The sequence below is a fragment of the Embiotoca jacksoni genome, unplaced genomic scaffold, assembly GCF_022577435.1.
Source record: "Embiotoca jacksoni isolate LCO1_2020_lvr unplaced genomic scaffold, fEmbJac1.0.p SCAF_9, whole genome shotgun sequence".
Taxonomy (NCBI): Eukaryota; Metazoa; Chordata; class Actinopteri; family Embiotocidae; genus Embiotoca; species Embiotoca jacksoni.
The window spans coordinates 4,169,624-4,191,080 of NW_027185447.1; the positions used below are offsets into that span (position 1 = coordinate 4,169,624).

Below are 21,457 nucleotides of genomic sequence, written 5' to 3' on the forward strand. Positions count from 1 at the left end.
AATTTATTCCTCTGTTATCAATATTTATTCAGGTTGTTTTTTTTTAAATATAACTTCAGTTTCATTGTTGTTATGGTGCTAATGTTAACATTTAAAGTATGGCTAAAGTTGTTTTGTGTTGCTCACGAGTTTTGTGATTGCGCTTTCTTGAAGTTCTTTATACAAACTCACAACAGGTTTGTGTCTCCTATATCTTTATTTGAACTCCTCTCCACTTTAAACTCACCTGCCATTTTACTTTGCTTAACCTCTCACTGCCTTTTTGCTGTTTCTGAATGTTCAAAATGTCTCCTTTTAATTACTTCCATACTTTTCCCTCTCCCTCTGTCTGTCTTCTTCCTCTTCCCTCATCTCATCTCCTCGTCCCCTCCTCTAACAGAGTCAGTGGACACCAAAATGAACTTCAGCAACCTGTTAATGCTGTATCAGGATGGTGCTAGTAGTCCAGACTCCAGTGAGGAGGACACTAAACTGTCCATGCTGCCCCACCTGGCTGACTTGGTCTCCTACAGCATCCAGAAGGTCATAGGCTTCGCCAAGATGATCCCAGGCTTCAGGTACAATTTCAGTGCACTGCAGTGATTGATTTTCATCCAGGAAGTACACTGTTAGATTTGGAGGTATCGGTACAGTGTAGTCAACAAGGTTTTAAATTTGTCATTGTAAATTATTACGAAACCTATACTGCTTTGATACAACATTTAAATTTGATAACGGCAAATAAACCCGTGTCAGCTTATAACACGTGAACTTTACTGATATTTGCATGGTCCTAATGCATCTAATCTGATCAAATTAAATTTATAGCTCAAACAATTGGTTGACGGAAAAATAAATCTGCTGTTATTTGAGTCATTAATTAACCAGAAATGCCAAAGCTGGTTTTATCTTCCCAACTATAAAGATATGCTACTTTGGCTCGTCTCTATGTCTTCTGGAAGATCATGAAGAACATGGAGACCCCAATTAAACAAACAGGGCTGTCGTTTTAATGATCTGGTGTGACTGTCAGCGAGACACAGCAGACTGCATAAACGGACCACACCTGCAGGTCAGCAGGATGGGCTCAGAAGGGCTTCCATATTGATTTGCGGCGGTGTAATCCTGTGGTACCATAAACCATATTCCTGCAATGTTGGAAATGAAACTTTAGTACCGCTGCAGTTATGTACTGTCTCACTGAGTCCTGGTAATGATTTGTTGCCTTGTAAAATCCTGCTGCATCCGACCAGTAGCACACACAGACAGAATGGCGAGCAGCCTGAATGAGCTCCCCACCCACACGCCGAGCACATTGATTTACTGCCCACATATATGAGGGACGTTACTGGGTGAAGGCGAGATGCCATTATCACTTCCCAAACAAACAAGCTTTTCCAAGAATACGCTGGAACAGGCCGTAGCTTTATAAATACATGCTGGGAGATAAGTTTATAAATGTATGCACGTACAGAGGCCGTGTTCTAAAACAATAGAGATGATACCTGCCAGATGGGTATGCATAATGCATGTATGTGTTTGCGTGTTGAGACACAGAAATTTAAACCAAACAGTTATTATACATGTGAAGATACATGTATATATTTGCTACAGTAACCATATAATGTACTCATTGCACATGCTGTGTCTCCCCTCTCACACACACATACAGTATACACACTTATTCACACTCATTTATGAGTGAAGGTGGTTAATTAGAACTATCTAACTGATGAATACCTGTTCACTGTGAAAAGGATCTCATAAAATAATGCGATGTGTTTGCTGGCAGTGAGAATGAGGATATTGAGATTTTTTTTATTATTTATCTAGAGTGGACATTGGGTGAATTTTAATCCCACTTAATTTGCAATTGCTGAATTTTGTGTTTATTTTTTTGCACACTGCTAAAGGCTCTTTCAGTGGAGACTTCTGCTGTATCTTCATAACAGCACACACTGACTCTCTCTCTCTCTCTGTGAGTGTGTGAGTGACAACCTACTGATTAAAAATCAGGGAGGCTGTGGCTCAGTCGGTAGAGTGGGTTGCACACTAATCGGAAGGTTGGTTGTTCGATCCCCAGCTCCTCCTGTCCACATGCCTAAGTGTCCTTGAGCAAGACACTGAACCCTAAAATTGCTCCCGATGATGTACCATTGGTGTGTTGTAAGTCGCTTTGGATAAAAGCGTCAGCAAAATGAAATGTAAAAAAAAAAAATCTGATCAGTAACTCCTGAGTTGTTTCTGTTTTTTCCAGTTTCTGTGTGCTCTGTCCTTCTAAAGTCCAGAATTAATATTCTGCTCATGTTGCTAGTCAAAAATGTTTTTATTGAAAAATGTATGCTCATCTTGCAAATGCAGACCCCTTAGTTTTTTCATGTTTCTGCTTAATGCTACATTCTTTAAGTTTCAGTAAAACTTTCATAGAAACATTAGAAGCACAGTTGTCTTATCAGTCACATTTTCATTAGCACTAATCTTGCAGAGCACTTTAGTAGTTTTTTGTTTTCTTTACATTTTTGTGTTAATAACCTGGTTGGCTAACTTCCAACTAGATTTGCCTCGCCACCTGCTTATGCCTGCTAATTTGCTATTGCCAGACCAATGTTGGATGTATCCTTATTTGACGGTATATAAAAAAAATTACACAAGCATAACTGTTTTATTTAGGTCCCTTTTTGGGGGTTTTAAATAACCAAGATATAAGTGATTTGTAATGAGAAAAATATGCTAGTTGGTACTTTTTGAAAGGCAGTGTCATGGTCATATGTATGGCCATTCATACATGATGCAATCATTTGTATGATAAGCTATTATTTGCAACTTTACTGGTCCAGCCATAACTTGGATATTTCAATAACCTAAGATAAAATGTGTATTGGCAGTAGTTTTTTTTTTTTTTTAACGTTAATACAGAAGAGACATTTGTTCTACCTGATGTGAAAAAGCAAAACAAACAAAAGCAAGTCAAAGCTGAAGTCTAGACACCACCAATAACATTTTTCTTTGAATCTGTCCCAGCAGGTTAAATCAAATGTGTGAACATGCACTGATTTGCATTGCCTGTGCCCGACTATACTTTAGCCGTTTATACTGTAACTCAAACTGGACCTGTAACTGTGTGTGTTCCAGAGATCTGACGGCAGAGGACCAGATCGCTCTGCTGAAGTCGAGTGCCATCGAGATCATCATGCTGCGTTCTAACCAGTCGTTCAGTCTGGAGGACATGTCCTGGAGCTGTGGGGGTCCCGACTTCAAATACTGCATCAATGACGTTACAAAGGGTCAGTTACATCTCACAGCCGTTCAGAAGTACCACGGTGAAGTGGATCAGATGGGATTAGTGGCTGCATTTCATGCTTTTAATTGCCATAATCACGACATAAATCATCATACTCATGACTACACACGCAGAGCACGTCAGTCTTTGCGTATCGATTACTCATCCTCACAGTACACGCCCTCCTCTTCTTCCTCGTGTACGCGGTGCACTGGAAGTTTCCATGAAGGACACTACCTTCAAGCGCTGCATTGACGAAAACGTAAACGTTCACACACACGAAGTGCTCATTGTTGGAGTTGATGACACAGCTGTGATTATTTGTCTCCCTGTTTATGTAGCCGAGTCTTACAAGGATCACCCACACTCTGCTCCTCTACGCACACTTGCACATTACTATTAGGTCTGACTTCAGGTATTTTCATGGACGCAGTAAAGCAGCCACAAACACACACACACTGTTTATTCACTCATACTTACAGGGCTGGAAGTAATGCTCTTTTTCACCAGCGTATAAATACAGAGAGAGCAGTGAGTCTTTGTAGGGCAGTGTGTTTTTATTCATACGTCAACAGAAAGTTTCCCTGGCTTAATGCATGAAGATGTAACCGAATGTGAAGCGCTAACAGTGTGTTTGTGTCATCCTCCACAGCGGGTCACACTCTGGAGCTGTTGGAGCCGCTGGTGAAGTTCCAAGTTGGTCTGAAGAAACTCAACCTGCACGAGGAGGAGCATGTGCTGCTCATGGCCATCTGCCTGCTCTCCCCAGGTACTGCTGGTGTTTGTGTGTTAGTCCGTGTCCTCGTGGTGTAGGTGTTTCCAGCTGAGCCATTGTTTTAAAGATTGAGGACAGACATTGTTAGTGGGATGACTGGTGGTGACAAACAACACCGCCGCATCAAAGTATGAACAAGTCCAGCTCAAGTTTTGTGTTGGTGTTAAGTTTGCTTTCTGACCTGGATTCTCCCCAAACATTAGTGTGTGCTTGATGTTACCAATAGCACACGTCAAAGCGTTTCCTTGAAGCCAAACCACTAAGTTCAACAGCATGACGTTACAGCACTGTGTGGGAATCAAAACTTTGCAAGCTGTAAAGGACAAGTTGAAACCAGTGAATGAACACAAGTCTCAAATCACAGAATCACCGGTATCAAGTATAGACCTAATCATATTTAAATGAGACACATTGTTATGAGCGGGTGGTTGAATGGACCCAAATGCACACGCACAGCAGATGACGTGATACAACACAGGGTCTGGTCACCTGGTGATCTCCGTGGTTCGATGCAGGACAGCCGGACTGTGTGGTTTCCCGTGGACCGACACAGGATTGCCAACACTCGTCAACTGGTGATCTCCGATGAACAATGCAGGACGGCTTCTTCGTGCAGGTGATCTCCGTGGATCGACACTGGACGGCAGACAAGTATCACGCTGGCACACTGATAGGAACTGCAGTAGGCAGAAGACGGGCAGTGGCTCAGAACCAAGATTGCAGAAACGAGCAAACGGACTTACTGGAAACTGCAGCGTGATCTGACGCAGGACCGAGGTTGATATACTGCCAGGTGGCGATTACAGGAATGAGCCACAGCTGATTGAGGCGTGGTAGTGGGAGGAGTCTGGAGGCAGGCAGTGGATGAATCCACACACAGACCAAAACATAAAGCACATGACAGACAATAATAAACGGGGAGAGACAGGAACATGAGGAAAAGGTGATCGGGGAGAACTGAGGGAAAAACACACAGGGACAGACGGGGATCCTGACAGTGCCCCCCCCCAACTCAACGGGAGCCTCCAGGCGAACCGCGAGGTTTTTCAGGGTGCAGGCGGTGGAAGTTACGGACCATGACTGGATCCAGGAACGTTCCTCGGGACCTTAACCCTTTCAATCCACCAGGTACTGAAAGCCACGGCCACTGTAGGCAGGACTGCCATCGATGAGCCGGAGGGTGGAGGGGGTTCGGCCAGAGGGCTCAGAGGACTCGTGGTAACAGGTTTCAGAAGGGAGACACGGAACACAGGATGGATTCTCATGGAGCTGGGGAGCTTGAGTTTAAAAGCGATGGCATTGATGATTTTGACCATTGGGATCGGGCCGATGTAATGGGGTAACAACTTCCTGGACGGAGAGGGATGTCCCGGGCGGAGAGCCATACTTGTTGGCCAGGGCGGTAGACAGGAGCAGCAGCATGGCGACGATCCGTCAGGCATTTGTTCTGGTCCTTAGTCCGGAGAAGAGCGGCCCGAGTGTTCCTCCACATCCTCCTACAGCGTCGTAGGTTGTGCTGCACCGAGGGAATGGCGATCTAAGCCTGCTGGCTGGGGAACAACAGCAACTGGTAACCGATGGAGGCCTCAAAGGGCGAGAGGCCGGTGGCGGAGAAGGTGGGGCAGTTGTGGGCGTATTCTGCCCACGGGAGTAGAGAGCTCCATGACTATATGTTGGAGGCCATAACGCAGCGGAAGGTGGCTTCCAACCCCTGGATCAGCCTCTCAGTTTGTCCATTGGACTGTGGGTGGAATCCGGAGGTGAGACTGACCGTGACCCCCAGGACGGTACAGAAAGCCTTCCACACCTGGGGGCCTGGTCACCTGGTGATCTCTGTGGATCGACACTGGACAGCAGACAAGTATCACAGGGTATCACACTGGCACACTGGTAGGAACTGCAGTAGGCAGAAGTCAGGCAGTGGGTCAGAACCAAGATCGCAGGAACGAGCAAACAGACTTGCTGGAAACTGCAGCGTGGTACCAGGTGATCTGACAGGACGGACTGACACAGGTGGAGTGCAGGACCGAGGTTGATATACTGCCAGGTGGTGATTACTGGAATGAGCCACAGCTGATTGAGGTGTGGTAGTGGGAGGAGTCTGGAGGCAGGCAGTTGGTGAATCCACACTCTCCACAGGCAGACCAAAACATAAAGCACATGACAGACAATAACAAACGGAGAGAGGCAGGAACATGAGGAAAAGGTGATCGGGGAGAACAGAGGGAAAAAACACAGGGACAGACGGGGATCCTGACAAATAAGAAAAAACATTTATTGGCTTTGCAACTAAATATATAATGTTAATGTCAATAGATGTTCATCGAAATGCCATCGGTTGGATATTAGAAGTTAAGCATTTCAAAGTAAGAGTGACCTTCAACTCTCAAACTGTGATGGAAACATAACGTTTCATCCAGCTGTTTATTCAGAGGAATGGAAACAAGTCATAACAATTACATAAAATTATACCTCAAATAATTGTGATCAGGTGAGTGTGGAATAAGTGTGACAGACATACTTGTGTGTTTATTTGCTTAGGGAGGGAGAGACTGCCAGTGAGGGTTTTTTTCTTTGCTGAGGTCAGCGAGGATGTTCACAGGTTGCAGAAAGAACAAAACGAAATGCATACCCGAATTGAGACTATCTTCCCTTCTATTAATATTATTTATAATATTATATTAACAATTTCTTGAACACATGTAAATAAAGGGAATAGAAGCAAAACAGTATCTGAGTTGCAGGAATTTGGGCAGCCTAAAAGAGTTTTTATAATTCAGGACATGTTGGGAACACAATAACAACAAAATGAAAAAGAAGAACGTAGCTGTGTTGGAAATGTACAAAAGTAAATGTAAAAATAATGTTTTTGTAGCCTGTCAATATGACAATGAAGTGCATCTGGCTCGACTTCTGTTAATTATCAAAATGTAGTTGAGAAAACACCTTGTCTTATATTAAGTGTGACTGAGAACATGTCATTATACCCAAAACTTCCAACTTCAAATTCAGGCTGCAACGTTTTAGGAAACAAAACAACAAAGTTTTCTGACTGGTTCTCTCTTTCTTTCTTTCCATCCATCCACCTCCAACCCCGCCCTGCTCTACTCTTCCCCCTCCTTTAATCTTCCCCTGTGCTCCTTCCTCATTCTGCTTGCTGGCCCACTTGCTTACCTGTTCTGTTCTGTGACCTCCCTCATATTGGTCTGTAATCATCCTCCCCTCTCCCTACCCTTCACCCTCTTGGTTCTCCAATGGCAGATCGTCCCGGTGTCCAGGACCACGCCCGCATCGAGCAGCTCCAGGACCATCTGTCGGAGACGCTGCAGGCCTACATCCGGGTCAACCACCCAGGAGGACGCCTCCTCTACGCCAAGATGATCCAGAAGTTGGCTGACCTGCGCAGCCTGAACGAGGAGCACTCCAAGCAGTACCGCTCGCTGTCCTTCCAGCCCGAGCACAGCATGCAGCTCACCCCGCTGGTGCTGGAAGTGTTCGGCAGCGAGGTGTCATAGCGGAGGAGGAGAGACGTGTGCATTCACACACGCACACGCGCACGCACGCACACGCACACGCGCACACACACACACACACACACACACACACACACACACACACACACACACACACACACACACACACACACACACACACATCACTCACATGATTAACCAACCCTCGCTGCCTTTTCCACCAAGAAAACGGCAGTCCTGAAACATCCCTGGACATGTGGGAGGAAGATGGATAATCAGATAGAAAGACAGTAATCTTCACCTCTTCATCATCTGTCCATCCTCCTCCTCCTCCTTCTGACCTCAAGCAGTTCAACTCAGATGACTCAACCTCTGGATTGAAAAATTGAAGACACCCAAATATGCTGTTGGTTTCTGCAGCACCTGGATAACCAGATTATATTTTGACCTCCGGATTTCATCACATCATGCAAGTATCCCACCTCACTGACATCCCGATCCTCTCCGCATCCACAAATGTCCAGTAATCACCTCTTTTCATCACCACCTTTTACCTGCAAACTACTCTATTCCTGCCATTGTTCCCACCGTGGAGACAGCTCGATGGATGTGACCATCACATCGCTTTAACCATCATCCTCGTAACATCGCTCCATGTTCACAGCATTGCGACGATAGACTAGAATAGATAGAATAGATGCGCAGATTCACATCTACTACCCACGCTGGGTAATACACTAGGTTTAGATAACAAAAACTATTGTTGGTTTACAGTTTAACCACAAAGACATCCAAATATATCAAACATCAGCAGCCATCGGCAAGCTTACAGTAATGTAATCAAAACACTGGGTTTATTGGATTAATGATACTTATCTATGATGGGGGTGGGGTAGGTGGGTTTTCCTGCTGAGACCTGTGTATCTGTGCACGTGCAGGACGAGGTCTCAAATAGTTTAATGAAGTGAAGAAAGATGTTTGAGTGGGAACGTTTCGGTCTGGGAAATGTGGGGAGAAAGATGAGATTCGGAGGAAGAGGAGGTTGAATAGATGGAGTGAGGTGTTACGGTCGTTATTCCCTGTTCACAAGACAAAAGGGAATTTCTCAAAACAAGAATGTATGTATAATGGTATATGGATATAAAAGATATGTATAAGCTGATACATACATATAAATATATATATATATACATCTATATACATATATATATCTATATCTATATAGATATAGATATATATATATATACAAGAGAGCGAAACATGGTTGCTTCCATGGAAGTGTGTATAATGTAGAGGATTTGAAGGCCACTCCTCACTCAGGTGTGTATGTGTGTGTATATTTCATCTTTCAAAAGACAAATGTACACACGCGCACTGAGAAATGTGTGAGGAGTCCTTCTATTTTTGCGATATGTGTACAGTGTGTGAGAATATGGATGGACCACAAGGGGGTGTACGTACGGGCTCTGACTGGGGGTCTAGTGCAGGGAAGCGCTTCTCTGTTGGATTTAGTCATTTTTGGACCCGTGAAGTTTGTAGTGACATAACACAACTTCATGTTTTGTGGATAGTGATTATCCCCCCCCCCCAAAAAAAAAAAAAAAAAAAAAAAAAAAATTGTTCGGCTGGTTAGATTGCTGCTAAGACAGTTCGAGCTCGATAGTTGGACAGAAACCAACTACCAGCTGTTGCCTCAGGGAAAAGTTTGTCTGACGATGTTGTGTACTTGGTGTTTATGGTGTGTGTGGCGTAAGCTTACAATCATGAGACAGAGATTGTTTTTGAAGCTCTAGGCATCACTGTGATTTCTAATCATACTAAATAACAGCATAAGGAAGCTAAAGAGAAACTTTTTGAAATAATGATTACGTCAAGATTTTCATTCCTAAGCTCATCTGATCAATTCAAAACTTATGAAATGGCTCGCATGATTGTACAACCCATTAGAGGTCATCGTTAAAGCTCACATTAAATGGCTACATTTTTAGATACAGACTCATCTGTGTTAAAACATTGATTGATTAATATTAGCCTTAAGTTTAGGGTTATTTTCAGGGTAAAGTAATATACTACAGATGGTAGCAATATATAGGAGTTAAAGAAATGTACAGCCTGTTTAGCAATCAGATCCTTCAGATGCTCTTAACGGTGGGGAAGACATACAAAGCATGAGAACTAACCTTTTTTTTTATATTCAACATAAAATCAAGCCTCATACCTTCCTTGTCACATATATATATATATATATCATTTTAACACCAGCCACATAAGCGAGGTTTAGGATATTAATTTTCAACATCACTACATATCATATCATATGTTTCTGTTGACAGGGTGCATGCTCACCCCTCATGCAGGCCTGGATCACCCCCTTGTGGACAAACTTTGTAAATACCACTTGCTAAATCTGTACATAGTTAGAGATTAATGTAGGTAAAAATACTAAGAGAATTCAATTGTTGATGGCAAGATGCTCTGGAGATACGATGCTATATGCAATTAGGAGATGAACTCTTAAGTTGTATTAGACTAGAATGGACAGAGGCGGCAGTTCTGGTCGAGTTACCGAGTTGTTTCTGGAGCACCGAGGATGACTGACGGGGTTTTGTGAAAGCTGATATTTTTGGCTGAATCTTTTGCCAGCCTTCATTGAGAAAATTTAAATTTGACCAAATTCATATCAACAAAATACTCATTTGAAGCAGTTTCACAGACTAACACAGCTAAACAAACATTAGGAAATAGCTTAGATTACATCAAACTGGCCACTTTAGTCCCTAACAAAAGGCCAGATTTGAAAATCGGATTTATTGTGACTACAAAAGCTTCATATGATGAACATTCCCAGTGGTAGTTGTGATGAGCATTCCAACTGGCTAAAACGTATGCCCGATATAAACGCAGAACATCAGTGTGAACATCCTAAACCCTCCGGCAGCCTTTCGAGGGCAACCAAAAGCTCCGTACGTTCTCACCAGCAGGTGTCCCGTCTGTCCGTTCCAAGCTTATGGATGTATGTCTTTTCTCTCTCTTTCTAAAGTCAATCGATAAGCTTTTGACAATTATACAGTATATCCATAGTATTTTTCATTTTGGTGAACATCTGATTTTTTTTTTTCTTTTATTATTTTGTTCTTTTCAAGATTGTCACTTGTAATGTATGTCAGAGTTTGCTGTCTAGCTAGCGCTTGGCTTGCTGCGCTGGAATGTTGTTTTAATGAAGCAAAGATGAGCAAAGTGGAGCCTTTTCCAAGTGCACATGAACAAGTTCTCCGACCCTTCGTCCTGGATTGCAAGAGGGTGAATACCAATTAGCGAATATCGTGGCTTCACTTTCTTGTTTGGTCAGGGAAGGGACACTGGCACTCGTCCTCCTTCCTTTTTTTTCTGACAGAAGGAAAGAGGACTTGTCAGTGCAGCTGTTTGACACCTGGAGCTCTAACCTCAAGGGAAAGAACGTACGACATGGAAAAGCAGTCCCCAGCTCTGTACAAAAACCATCTGCTTTTTCAGAAGCAGGATGTCAAACACACTCAAGTAATCATAAACTAACACTGCCTCAACTGACTGACACAGGATTTAGCCAATGGCAAACTGTTGCAGAAACAGCATGGGCGTGCCTCTTCATTCATCACCCAACCATCTAACCGCCTCTTCTTCTGCAATAGCCAATTTACAGCAGGACTACTCTTCATAGCTTTAACTAAGCAGCCAGTCAAGGTCTGCTTTGGAAAACTGCGGCGCACCAAGGGCTGATGGGAGGATTTGGGCTGTTTCTCAATCTCAAGGATGGGTCATTGTTGGGCTGCGTTTCTGCTCATCAAATCCCGCCGAAGGACATTTTCGATTTCAAGATCCTTTGAATTTCCACCAAGGATAGAGCCGTTTGTTCAGTGACTCTTCAAGGAGGCGTCAGGTGTCCGGGTGTCCTCTTCAATGACTCGCACTCCGAATAAAAGGACTCTAACGAAGCAGTATGTGGTGATATTGCTCATAATGATGACGCACTAACTCGTCTGTTCCGTCGTGTGTTCTCTCAATGCCATGAAGGAGTCGTGCCTATCCTCCGAAGGTCCCTGCCCCACCAAGGACGCATCCTTGAGCCCTCCTTGAGAAACAGCCGGAGGAACAGGACACGTCACTTCAGTGTGAAAATGACGAAGCGGAAATGGCTCCTCAGTCCTTCTTTTTGATCCAGGAAACCTTTGGATTGGACCTCGAGAGAGAGAGAGAGAGAGAGGACTGCGTAGGATCCGTACGGAAGGTCGTAGGAGATCAAGACGTCGTGACGTGCTGTACAGCAGAGTGTGCCGTGACTGACTGACATGTCGCCTCTTCAATCCAAAGCGTGACATTATCTTTTCTCACTTCTCTGTCTCGCATTGCAGCTTTTAAAATTCAGATTTTTAAAACAATCATTGTTTGTTAAAGACTAGTTGTTGAAAGACTTTTTACATTCAACATCAACTTCTACATCATCTGTTTGAAAAGGGATGCAGGACAGGGTGACGGGGAGAGAGGCTGCTCAGGTTTAAGGGTCAAACATCACATATTTACCTTTGCTATGCTGCTTCTTATTTCTTCTGATGGTATTATTTTTTTTTTGTATAATGGCCATTATTGATGGTAAATCAATTTCAGCTTGTACGTGGAGAACATCATACCTGCAAGACAGATCTGGCTTACACTAATTGTTAACATTGAAGCTGATGCTAGTACAGGCCATTAAATGAACCCAAACAAACGCTGAAGTCTCCCCCCCCACCACCCTTCATCCCCTCAACCCAGGTCAGCAGCTCCACCTCAGTAGCCTTACTTACAGAAACCTCACTCAGCTGGAAACATGTAACAGATACCTCAATCATTTACAGGATTACTTTTTCACAATAGCCTTTAAGGGAACCAAACATGAACTCACGCCACACACACTACACTCAAGCAGACACACACCACAACTCTCTCCTCAGCAACCTTTGCAGTGTTCTGTTTTTATTTTATTTTATTTTATTTTTTTAACTATACAGTACACTAGTTGCCAGTTGTCGTCGTGTAAAGAAGGTTGTCCAGTAGATTCCTGTTGCCGGTAGGCCAGTCAGTATACGAGTGGATCCCAATGTTTCTCAACGTTAACTGTCACTCTTGTTTCTTTCTGCTGTCTCACATTGTTCCTAATCTTCTGCCTCATCCTGTATTTTCTGTCTCTGTCGTCTCTCTCCGTCTCAGCAAACGGATGACGTGCCGCAAAGCTTTGGCACTGCGTTTAACCAAACATACTACCTCTCCCTTCCGCACATATATATATATATATATATATATATATATATATATATAAATGTTTTATTTTTTTGGTCGCAGCATGATTGTTTAATATAAAACATTCATTTTTATTTTAACACTAATTTAGAAGGGTTTTTTTGTGTATATGTACAGTGTATTCCTTTTTTTTTTTTTAATCTCTTTTCAAATGCTGGATGATTTTTTTTTTACCTCAAGTCTCTACATATGCCTACAAAATCTTAAAAGTCACTTAATCCGAGACCTCCTCAGCTCCACTTTCTCACTGACGTGTGTAACTGCATGTTAAAAACTTTGCATGGAAGTAAGGCTGCACGCACGTAGCAGCTGAAAGTGCCCAAATTCTTTTGATTCTTTGATGTTTGACAGGAGACTGACAGTTTATATTATTCTAGCAGCCAAAAAGCATTTCATGTTTCGTTTTTATCTGGACAACTTGGATCTGTGGAACAAAGACGCAAGTTAGCTGTTGCTTCTTTTGCCCGAAGCGTAATTGCTCATTTACGCAACAGCTCGATAAGTGTGTGCGGTGATTTTGGGTTACGGATAGACCTGGTAGAAGCATCCAAAAGAAATCAGCGTTAGAAATGACTGAGAGACATGTTTGCTCTGTTTACACAAAACATGAATCTCCATAAACTTGGTTTATAAACTGTTTGTAGTGAGATTACGGCGTAGACACGCACACAAAAGAATAGCAGAGCCTTAAAGGATTTTTTTTTTTTTTTTTTTTTAAATCAACTTATTTGCTTTCTTTGACAGAGTTAAATAAGGAGATTGATCTGTCCACAAGTTTAACAGCAACACGACATATGTACACTTTCAACAGACAAGATGTAGCATGTTTAATTAGAGAGATTTAAAAGCGACGGTCAGCAGATCTTGTTACGTCAGGACAAATGTAGTCGAGCTGCTTCCAGTCTTTACTCTTAAAGTAACCGTTTCCTGGATGGAGCTTCAGATTTAGAACAAAAACATGGAAGTGGAACTCATTTTCTCATCCATCTGTTGACTAAAACAAAAAAAACAAATAAGCGCATTAACCAAATTGCTGGACAACTCCTTTGTAGCAAAGCAGTTCAAATGGCAAAGTAGTTGAACTTAGTGTCAGTCAGCAAAACACAAAGACTCTGCAAGCTTTATCAGGGAGGCTAATTCAATGCATGCTAAGATTGAGATGATTCAACATCAGCAGTTTGTCTCATGCTTCAGTTTACTGACCCGTTTTCAAATACTTTGAAGCTGCTCGCCGTGTTTGTCTCCACAGACCTACGAGTTGTTTCCTTGGCTTTTCTTTTTTGTTTGTTTGTTGTTGTTTTTGTTTTTTTTGTAGTTTTAGGGCTGAATCTGTGCTCTCAATCAGGCTTTCAGCTTCACACAACTGTCCGGAGAAAAGGGATGGAGGTCCGAGAATTCACACCGACTCAGATAAGGGGAGTTGTAGTCCGACTTTGATAACTGCTCTGCCCTAACATCCAAAATGTAAAAAAAAAAAAAAAAAAAAAAAAAAAAAAAAAATAGTAGACAAAGCCTGGAATTTAACACCCAACGCAGTGACCCTCAGTAAGCTCTTGTTTTCATATTGTTTTCTCTAGTTGTAGCTTTTCTCAAACGTCTGATAAAGAGTTTGCAACATTGGGATCCCATGTTAGGTATTGTATATCCAAATGGTGTTGTTGTTTTTTTTATTTTCCTCTCTTTGTTCAGCGGCCAGCCGGGTCTCACACCGCCGCTGCTGCCCGGCACTCTCAGCCCTCTGCCGTCTTCTAACTCTGGTTCTGTCGGAATCTTTCGTTTATTTGCTGCTCTCACTCAGCTCACTCAGCAAAGCAGGCCTTTGAATGCAAATGCTGCGAACGACACACAAAGCCTTTACTGATCACTCTTGTACGATACGAACTCACGAATCACGTTTCCGGTCGGCGCGCGTGGAAGTTTAACGCTCCTCCGAGCTTCACTCATTCCCATCAGCTGTTGTTGATGGAAAGTTCTGGGCAGATTTGGAAACCCGCAGGTTGATTGCATTCATTTAGCTCTTATTTGGTATTTTAACGATGCGGCTTGTTTTGTCGCATCGGCATATTTCCTGTTCCATGACCTTTTTGTGAAAAACGTAGATGCATTTTACTTAGGGAGCGTGACATCACCGATTCACAGCAGAAAGTCCTTCGAAACGGATATTAGGAAGCTTGTTATTAGTTTGCACTTAAATCTGCTATATTCTGAAAAATCAACTGAGAATCAACAGACTGAATATTGACTTTATTGGTGGAGATCTCAAACGGAGGCGCCGTCGCCCGTGTTTGAACCCGAGGGAGAGCCGGTCGACAGCGAGTCAGCTTCTCTTCTGTCGTGACGGACGGACGGTTTTCGTTCTGTCGCTCTGATCACATTTTCTCTGCTACCTCTTTAACTATGCGCTTATACTCATACACACGTGCACTTACAGCAACTGCCCTCGCAGGTTGAACACACTCTCATTGACTGAAGAGAAAAAAAAAAAGACAAAGACAAAATGAACACAGGACACACACTCGGACGAACACGCGCACACTCGTTGTGCACTTCTTTCTCCCTCACCAGCAGTTTTTTGCCAATGATGCACTTGTGTTTTTGTCTTTTAAATGCTCTGCAAAACGTAGAAACATTATTTGTCATCACCTTTTTGTTTTTCTTTTTTTTAAAAAAAAAAAACAACCTCTAATCTCTGTAGAAACACCTGGATTAGCCAGGCGATTAGAAATAAATAGATTTTTAATTCATCCAGTACATTTAGAAACGTTACATGTCTTTTTAAAAAAAAAAACTAAAAAAAACCCTAAATGCACATATTGCTCAGCTCAGTTGTACCTTGGTGTGCCTAGAACCCACAGCCTTATTTTGGGACAATTATCAGGGGTTTTAAACCAGAATACAGGCCGATCTGTATAAGACAGTTTCAGTAGCTGTTTTTTCCTCTTTATATCCACACATTTGTTAGTTCCTCCAGTTGTTGTGTTGCTGTTACGAGTCAGCGGTAGCTTGCATGTGGGAGGTGCACGCCCTCACCGGGATGTGCAACGTTGTTGTGTTTCTGCTGGTTGTGATTCATTCCGACCTTTTATTTATTCCCCCCTTTTAAGTGAGCCTACCTGGTTGACAAAAAATATTTAATTAAGTGTTGCTAAATCTCTTGGCAAACAAGAGTCTAATGAAACTTTAAATGTAATTTAATTTGACTTAATTTAAGCTCATGTTTTAAGAGTGTCCAGCAGACCGTGACCTCCAGTAGCGTGACGTATTCTCATTAGTAGGAGAACAAAAGAAAAAAAACAAGCTTAAATCCTAGTCGATCTCAGCAGAGTCCCAAGATAAGTACCTTTACCTTCACACATGCGCACCACCATGCAGTAAAACTCACCAGACCTCAGTGCTTCTAGCAGAAATGAATCTTTTCAGAACACACAGTTGCCAGGACGTCGCTGTTGATGACACCATCAACGGCCCGATAGAAAAAGAAATAATGTTTTACGTACAGTACTTTAACCAATGTCTCTCTTCATGGTCAAAATCACCGCCTGTTTTTTTTTTTTTTTTTTTTTTTTTTTTTGTGTGTCGCTCTTTTCTTTTTTGTTCTCCTTCTCTTTGAAGTTGATCCATTGTACTTTGATTACATGCATTGTATGTAGTAAAATACTGATAATGTTTTTGGGGAAATCAGAAATAAAACAGCTGTACATAATGATGCAAAACACCCCCCTCCCCCTCTTGTTCCTGTGTCTGCTTTAAGGTTGGTTGTGTTTTTATGAATGGACACGTGGCGAGAGTGAGGCTAAAGGGTCGGCTCACCCAAATAGTAAAGACACATTTTATTTCTCAGCCATGTACTCAGTTGTACAACTGAAAACCTGTAGTTCTGTCCCAGGTTTTGAGATATCTATCATAATCATTTTGGGATGTTCACAGGCCTTCAAAATATCCAACACCTGGATCACTTTCCAGAAAGAATGCCTGCACTCCTTTTAGTAATCCACAAATTTCATTGTAAGCAATGTTTTGGGACCAAATACAAATGTTCACACAGAGATCTGTGGCTTATTGGGACAAAAGGGGAACACAAATGTTTTCCAGGAATGACACATTGTTTTTGTATAAATATTTGCTATGCTGTGAACAGCACAAGTCAACTTACTTTCACCTCAATTGTATTTTGAAAAATGTTTGAAAAAATTTGTTTCAAGCCCAAAGTATAAAATAGGAATTTCTTCCAATTTTATTTTATAGTAACAAAATAACTAAGATGCTAAGGTGAAATATATTGGCGTAAAAGTATATTTTTTTTCAATTTAGGAAATGTATTGGAGTAAAAGTTCAAACAATACAAGAACTCAAGTACTGTATTACAGTATTAATACTGTTACATCAGATATCACTGATATTTAGTTTGATTTATTGTTAATTGTTTGTTTCCCCACAGACCTTCAGACTTTCCTTTTATTCTTAATTGCAAAGTAGATTACAGTCATTTCTACTCACTGAAGTGAGTTTTAGTGTTTAAAAAGTGCATGAACATTTCTGTGATCAATAGAGGGCGCTAAGATGCTGTTGTAGCCGTTAGACTTTTATAAGGTGCCACTGTGTGTGATAATATACTTGTATCGTAGTACATTATTATTTTTATTGCTTCTTTAAAGTCGTAAATTAAACAAGAATTCTTTAATTTCATATATATGTATTGTTTACAAGGGAACTTTCAAGTATAAACCGATCAGCATTTAGAATTACTGAGCAGTCAGTCGTATTTGAAGAACAAACTTGCAGAGTGATGCACTGTTCAGCAGAAAGTAACGTGGCTTTCTTCACATAAGAAAGCACTAATGTGAAGATATACTAAAAGCTGAAAGAATGGAGCTGCTGAAAGCACAAAAATGAAATACTACATTAAATATGTGCACAAATAGAAGACAGAGTAAACCTCGGTCTGGCAGCTACTCTGAACTGCAAAGCTCGATGCTCTTAGTCAGGCAGAATCCAGATGCTACAAATCCCCTTTCTTCTCAGTGAGTAATCTTAAATACGGTAAGTGAACATTATGTGTGTGTGTGTGTGTGTGTGTGTGTGTGTGTGTGTGTGTGTGTGTGTGAGTGAGTGTGAGTGAGTGTGCGTGTGCGCGTGCGTGTTGTTCGTCCTTTTTCTATTATCCTAAGATTACACAGCCACATCTATGATTTGTTTATTTTTATACAAACACCACTTCCTGCGAAACGTACTATTGAGGTGAATTATTGTTGCTATCAAATATAACTACTTCTCATATTTAAAATGAGAGGTAAAAACATGTCCAATGTCCAGTGCTGCAGGATCATAGATTCGATACAGATATAAATATAGAGCGTGAGGAGCCGGGGGAGGTGGATGGGGGGAGGAGGAGGGGGGTGACTGAGCGGTCGGGCTGCCTGTGATGAGAGTCATCCAAACATCATTAGGACAATCTCCTCCATGTGACCTCTGCAGGAGACGCTTGGCATGCAGATCTGTGGACATCTTGGAAAGAGACAAACAAGGAGGGTAGTGAGAGAGAGAGAGCACATGATGGAGGGAGGAGCGAGAGGTGGAGGAGAAGAGGCTGTGACTCGGTATCTTTTAAAGTCGATCACTCTCGTGGCAGAAATCAGGCAAAGTTTTTGACTCCTATCAGTTCTCTCCTTTGTTTACGTTACTGACACAACTCCTCATGGTTGGACGACCGTGTTCTCAGGCTTGAAATAAACTACAACCGCCATGAATGCTTCCACTATATTGCACTCATTGTGGTTTTTTTTATAATAACTGCTTCTCCCATATTAAGTTCTCTTCTGACCGCCAACCAGAAGCTAATGGCTCACTCTGCATCGTGTTGATTGGCTATTATCTCACTGGCTTTCACGGCTCATATAAAGAGAGTAACAGTTATGGATGAGATGGAGAAGCCTGGCGTCTCCAGTGTTTCTACAGTCACATTCCACCATAATTACTGCACCCAGCCGTGTTGGGAAACAGCTCTGACACATACAAAGACTCGCAATGGCATGAACACACACAGGCACACACGCGCACACACACGCACGCGCACGCACGCACACAAACACACTCACACACATAAACACTTGTAAAATGTTTTTCATATCCCTGCTGGCCTTCCTCAGTCACATCATGCTCATGGTGACCTGTTCAGATCTTCTTTACTGGAATATTACTGTATGTCATAACAAAGTGACGAATCAGCTCTTTGGAAAAAAATATCATGACTCTGGCAAACTGGAAATTCAATTTATTCTGCTGAAATAGACTGTGTAAAAAACAAAACAAAAAAACATGACAGACATGACTGCAGCTTTCTTTAACCAATTTGGTGAAGCATTATTTTTGGATTTATTTAGAAATATACTTCTTAGTCGACAAGGAGGGGGCAGGTTTATTTCCGAATTTGGTTTTGGTCGCGTTTGAAAAGTCTCATTTTATATTTTTAGTTCTGCCAAACAAATCACATAAAAAGACCTAAACCAACAGATGGTTCAGTGACGTCAAAGCGGCGTGTGATACGCCCATCAGTCCAGGACATGATACTGTGTCGCCTTTCGCCTCGCCCAGGCTTGAAAAGTACCTGTATATATCAAGAAGGTGGAAGAACGAAGCGAAGAGGTCAGGGATGGAACAAACACAGGACTTTCACTCAGACAACCGGCGTTCGAGTTCGTGAGAAAGCAAAAGTCAACCTGGATTTCTTTTAACGAACGTAAATAACATGCGTGACGGTATCTGTATAAGTTACGTAGCGCACGTTAAGTAACTTACGTGACCTGTAACATGACTAATTACTCATTTTAACCCAAACCATGAGCTTTTTGTGAACCTAACCGAGTCGTTTCTGGTGCCTAAACCTAGAAGTCTGGAAACCCTGTTGGCATTGACGTATGTCCAGCCACTCTGAAGGACAGACCAATCAGCTTTCAGTGGGGGTGGCTCAGTGAGATCGTGTTGAATTGAATCACTTCTTTTTCTACGCCGGTAGAGTTTTAGCAAATGTTGGTCAATGCCAGTTGGTTAAAGTTGCTCATAGGTGCCATAATTCTGATGATGGTTGATAAAAAAAAAAAAAATGAAACAGTTTGGGGTCCGAGTTTGTTACAAAGCAATATTGGCCCCATTTATCGGTCCAGCCCCAGAAGGTAATCACCTCCAGTATTTCTTACTTGTCTCATTTCACGTCACCATTTCCCAGCACTGTGCAGCTTTTCCCAGCGGAGGAGGAGGGTTTTAGTGAATAAGATTCTTGTTCCTTCAGCCAAGTGTCCGACATTCACAGCTGTTGCGGCAGACAAATGTAGAAGGGGTTGAGTTTTCAGCATGACTTTTATGTTTATGCCTCAAGTTTCTCACAGTTAATCAGGCAGGTTCTTACACGGCCTGCCATCTTTACGCAATAAATGTAACATAGTGCTGAACGGAGCGGCCGCCCAGGTTCCCTCGCACATAACTCCGCTCTCTGTGGGGAATGTGAAACTCGGGACTCTTGCTTGTCTTTGTCCCTCATGTATTTCCATCGGGTGATTCACAGCAAGAAATCGTGTCAGAAGAGCCGGTGGACATAAAAACCAGCGTCCGTGCACCACAACCTGCACAATCGAGCTTTATCTCTTTGAAGGAGCAGAGCTTGACAGAAGGAAGAGTCCACGCGAAAGACGTCGCACGGAGCGTCGACTTCAGGAACTGCATTTGCTTGCGTCATTTAATTTGAATGACACTGAAATTTGCTTCTTGAACATTTCACCGCAAAGCTTTCGTTTTCGTTTTGCTAATTGGAGGCAGTGTAGCTATCTGTCAACAAAACACACAGCATTAGCATTTCATTCAGCATCGTGTCCATGAGTCTTTTAGCTCTGATGTTGGTCTCCACCGACTCCTGAGAAAAAAAAACAATCTTCGTACTTAGCTGTTAAATGTTTGACCGTGTTGCCCAGCCGGTTGCTAACTTTTAGTTTCTCTCCCCGTCGGTGGGACGGGTGATGGGGTCCTACTTTGTTGCTGAGAACCGCTGCGACTGAAGGCAGAGTTGTCACGAGCAGCGGAAACATAAAACGGTAAACTGAAAGAGACCAAAACACTGCAAAAGCTTGAGGGAAATTGCAGAGTCAGGTGACATTTATCCAAACGTTTGTCGCGCCTGCTGTTAACGACACGATTAAAGTAGTGCAGCTTCGATGAGCAAAAAATATGTTGTCAAGATATTTTCTTCAAGACTCCGACGGTCGCCGTCATCCTGGAGAGAAAAATTGGCGCCGATCAAGAGCCTCCATGACGGCATCACGTGATTGATAAGAACATTAACGTCTCTGCACAGCGCTGCATGTCTTTTGCGCCTGTGCATTTTAATTGTTGAATTGTTGCGCAGCCGATGGACCCAGTGGTGTGTTTCTATTTACACATCCTGTAGGTCACCTTTAACATTTGTATTCTGCAGATAGTGTAGCTTTAAGGAAATCCTCTCTGTTTCTATTCTCTTTCCTTTCCGAGCACTTGCAGTCGTTCCACGAACATAAGGTCACCGAGGACGGCATCTTTCTGTGTCGACGTGCTTTCACAAAACTTCTCCTCCTCTGAACTCACTCAGACTGTTTGTTGTCTTGATGTTATAGA

General features: G+C 42.4%; 1 protein-coding gene across 1 annotated transcript in view; it reads left to right on the forward strand.

The window, feature by feature from the left end:
- LOC138192965 (vitamin D3 receptor A) overlaps nucleotides 1-12,793 on the forward strand; it is a 72,020-nt gene extending 59,227 nt beyond the window's left edge. The window contains exons 7-10 of the mRNA XM_069140698.1: nucleotides 380-557; nucleotides 3,112-3,263; nucleotides 3,912-4,028; nucleotides 7,296-12,793. Of these exons, the coding sequence (XP_068996799.1) occupies nucleotides 380-557; nucleotides 3,112-3,263; nucleotides 3,912-4,028; nucleotides 7,296-7,549 (701 nt within the window). The 3' untranslated portion in view covers nucleotides 7,550-12,793. The remainder of the gene's footprint in view (nucleotides 1-379; nucleotides 558-3,111; nucleotides 3,264-3,911; nucleotides 4,029-7,295) is intronic.
- Nucleotides 12,794-21,457: the final 8,664 nt, after the last annotated feature.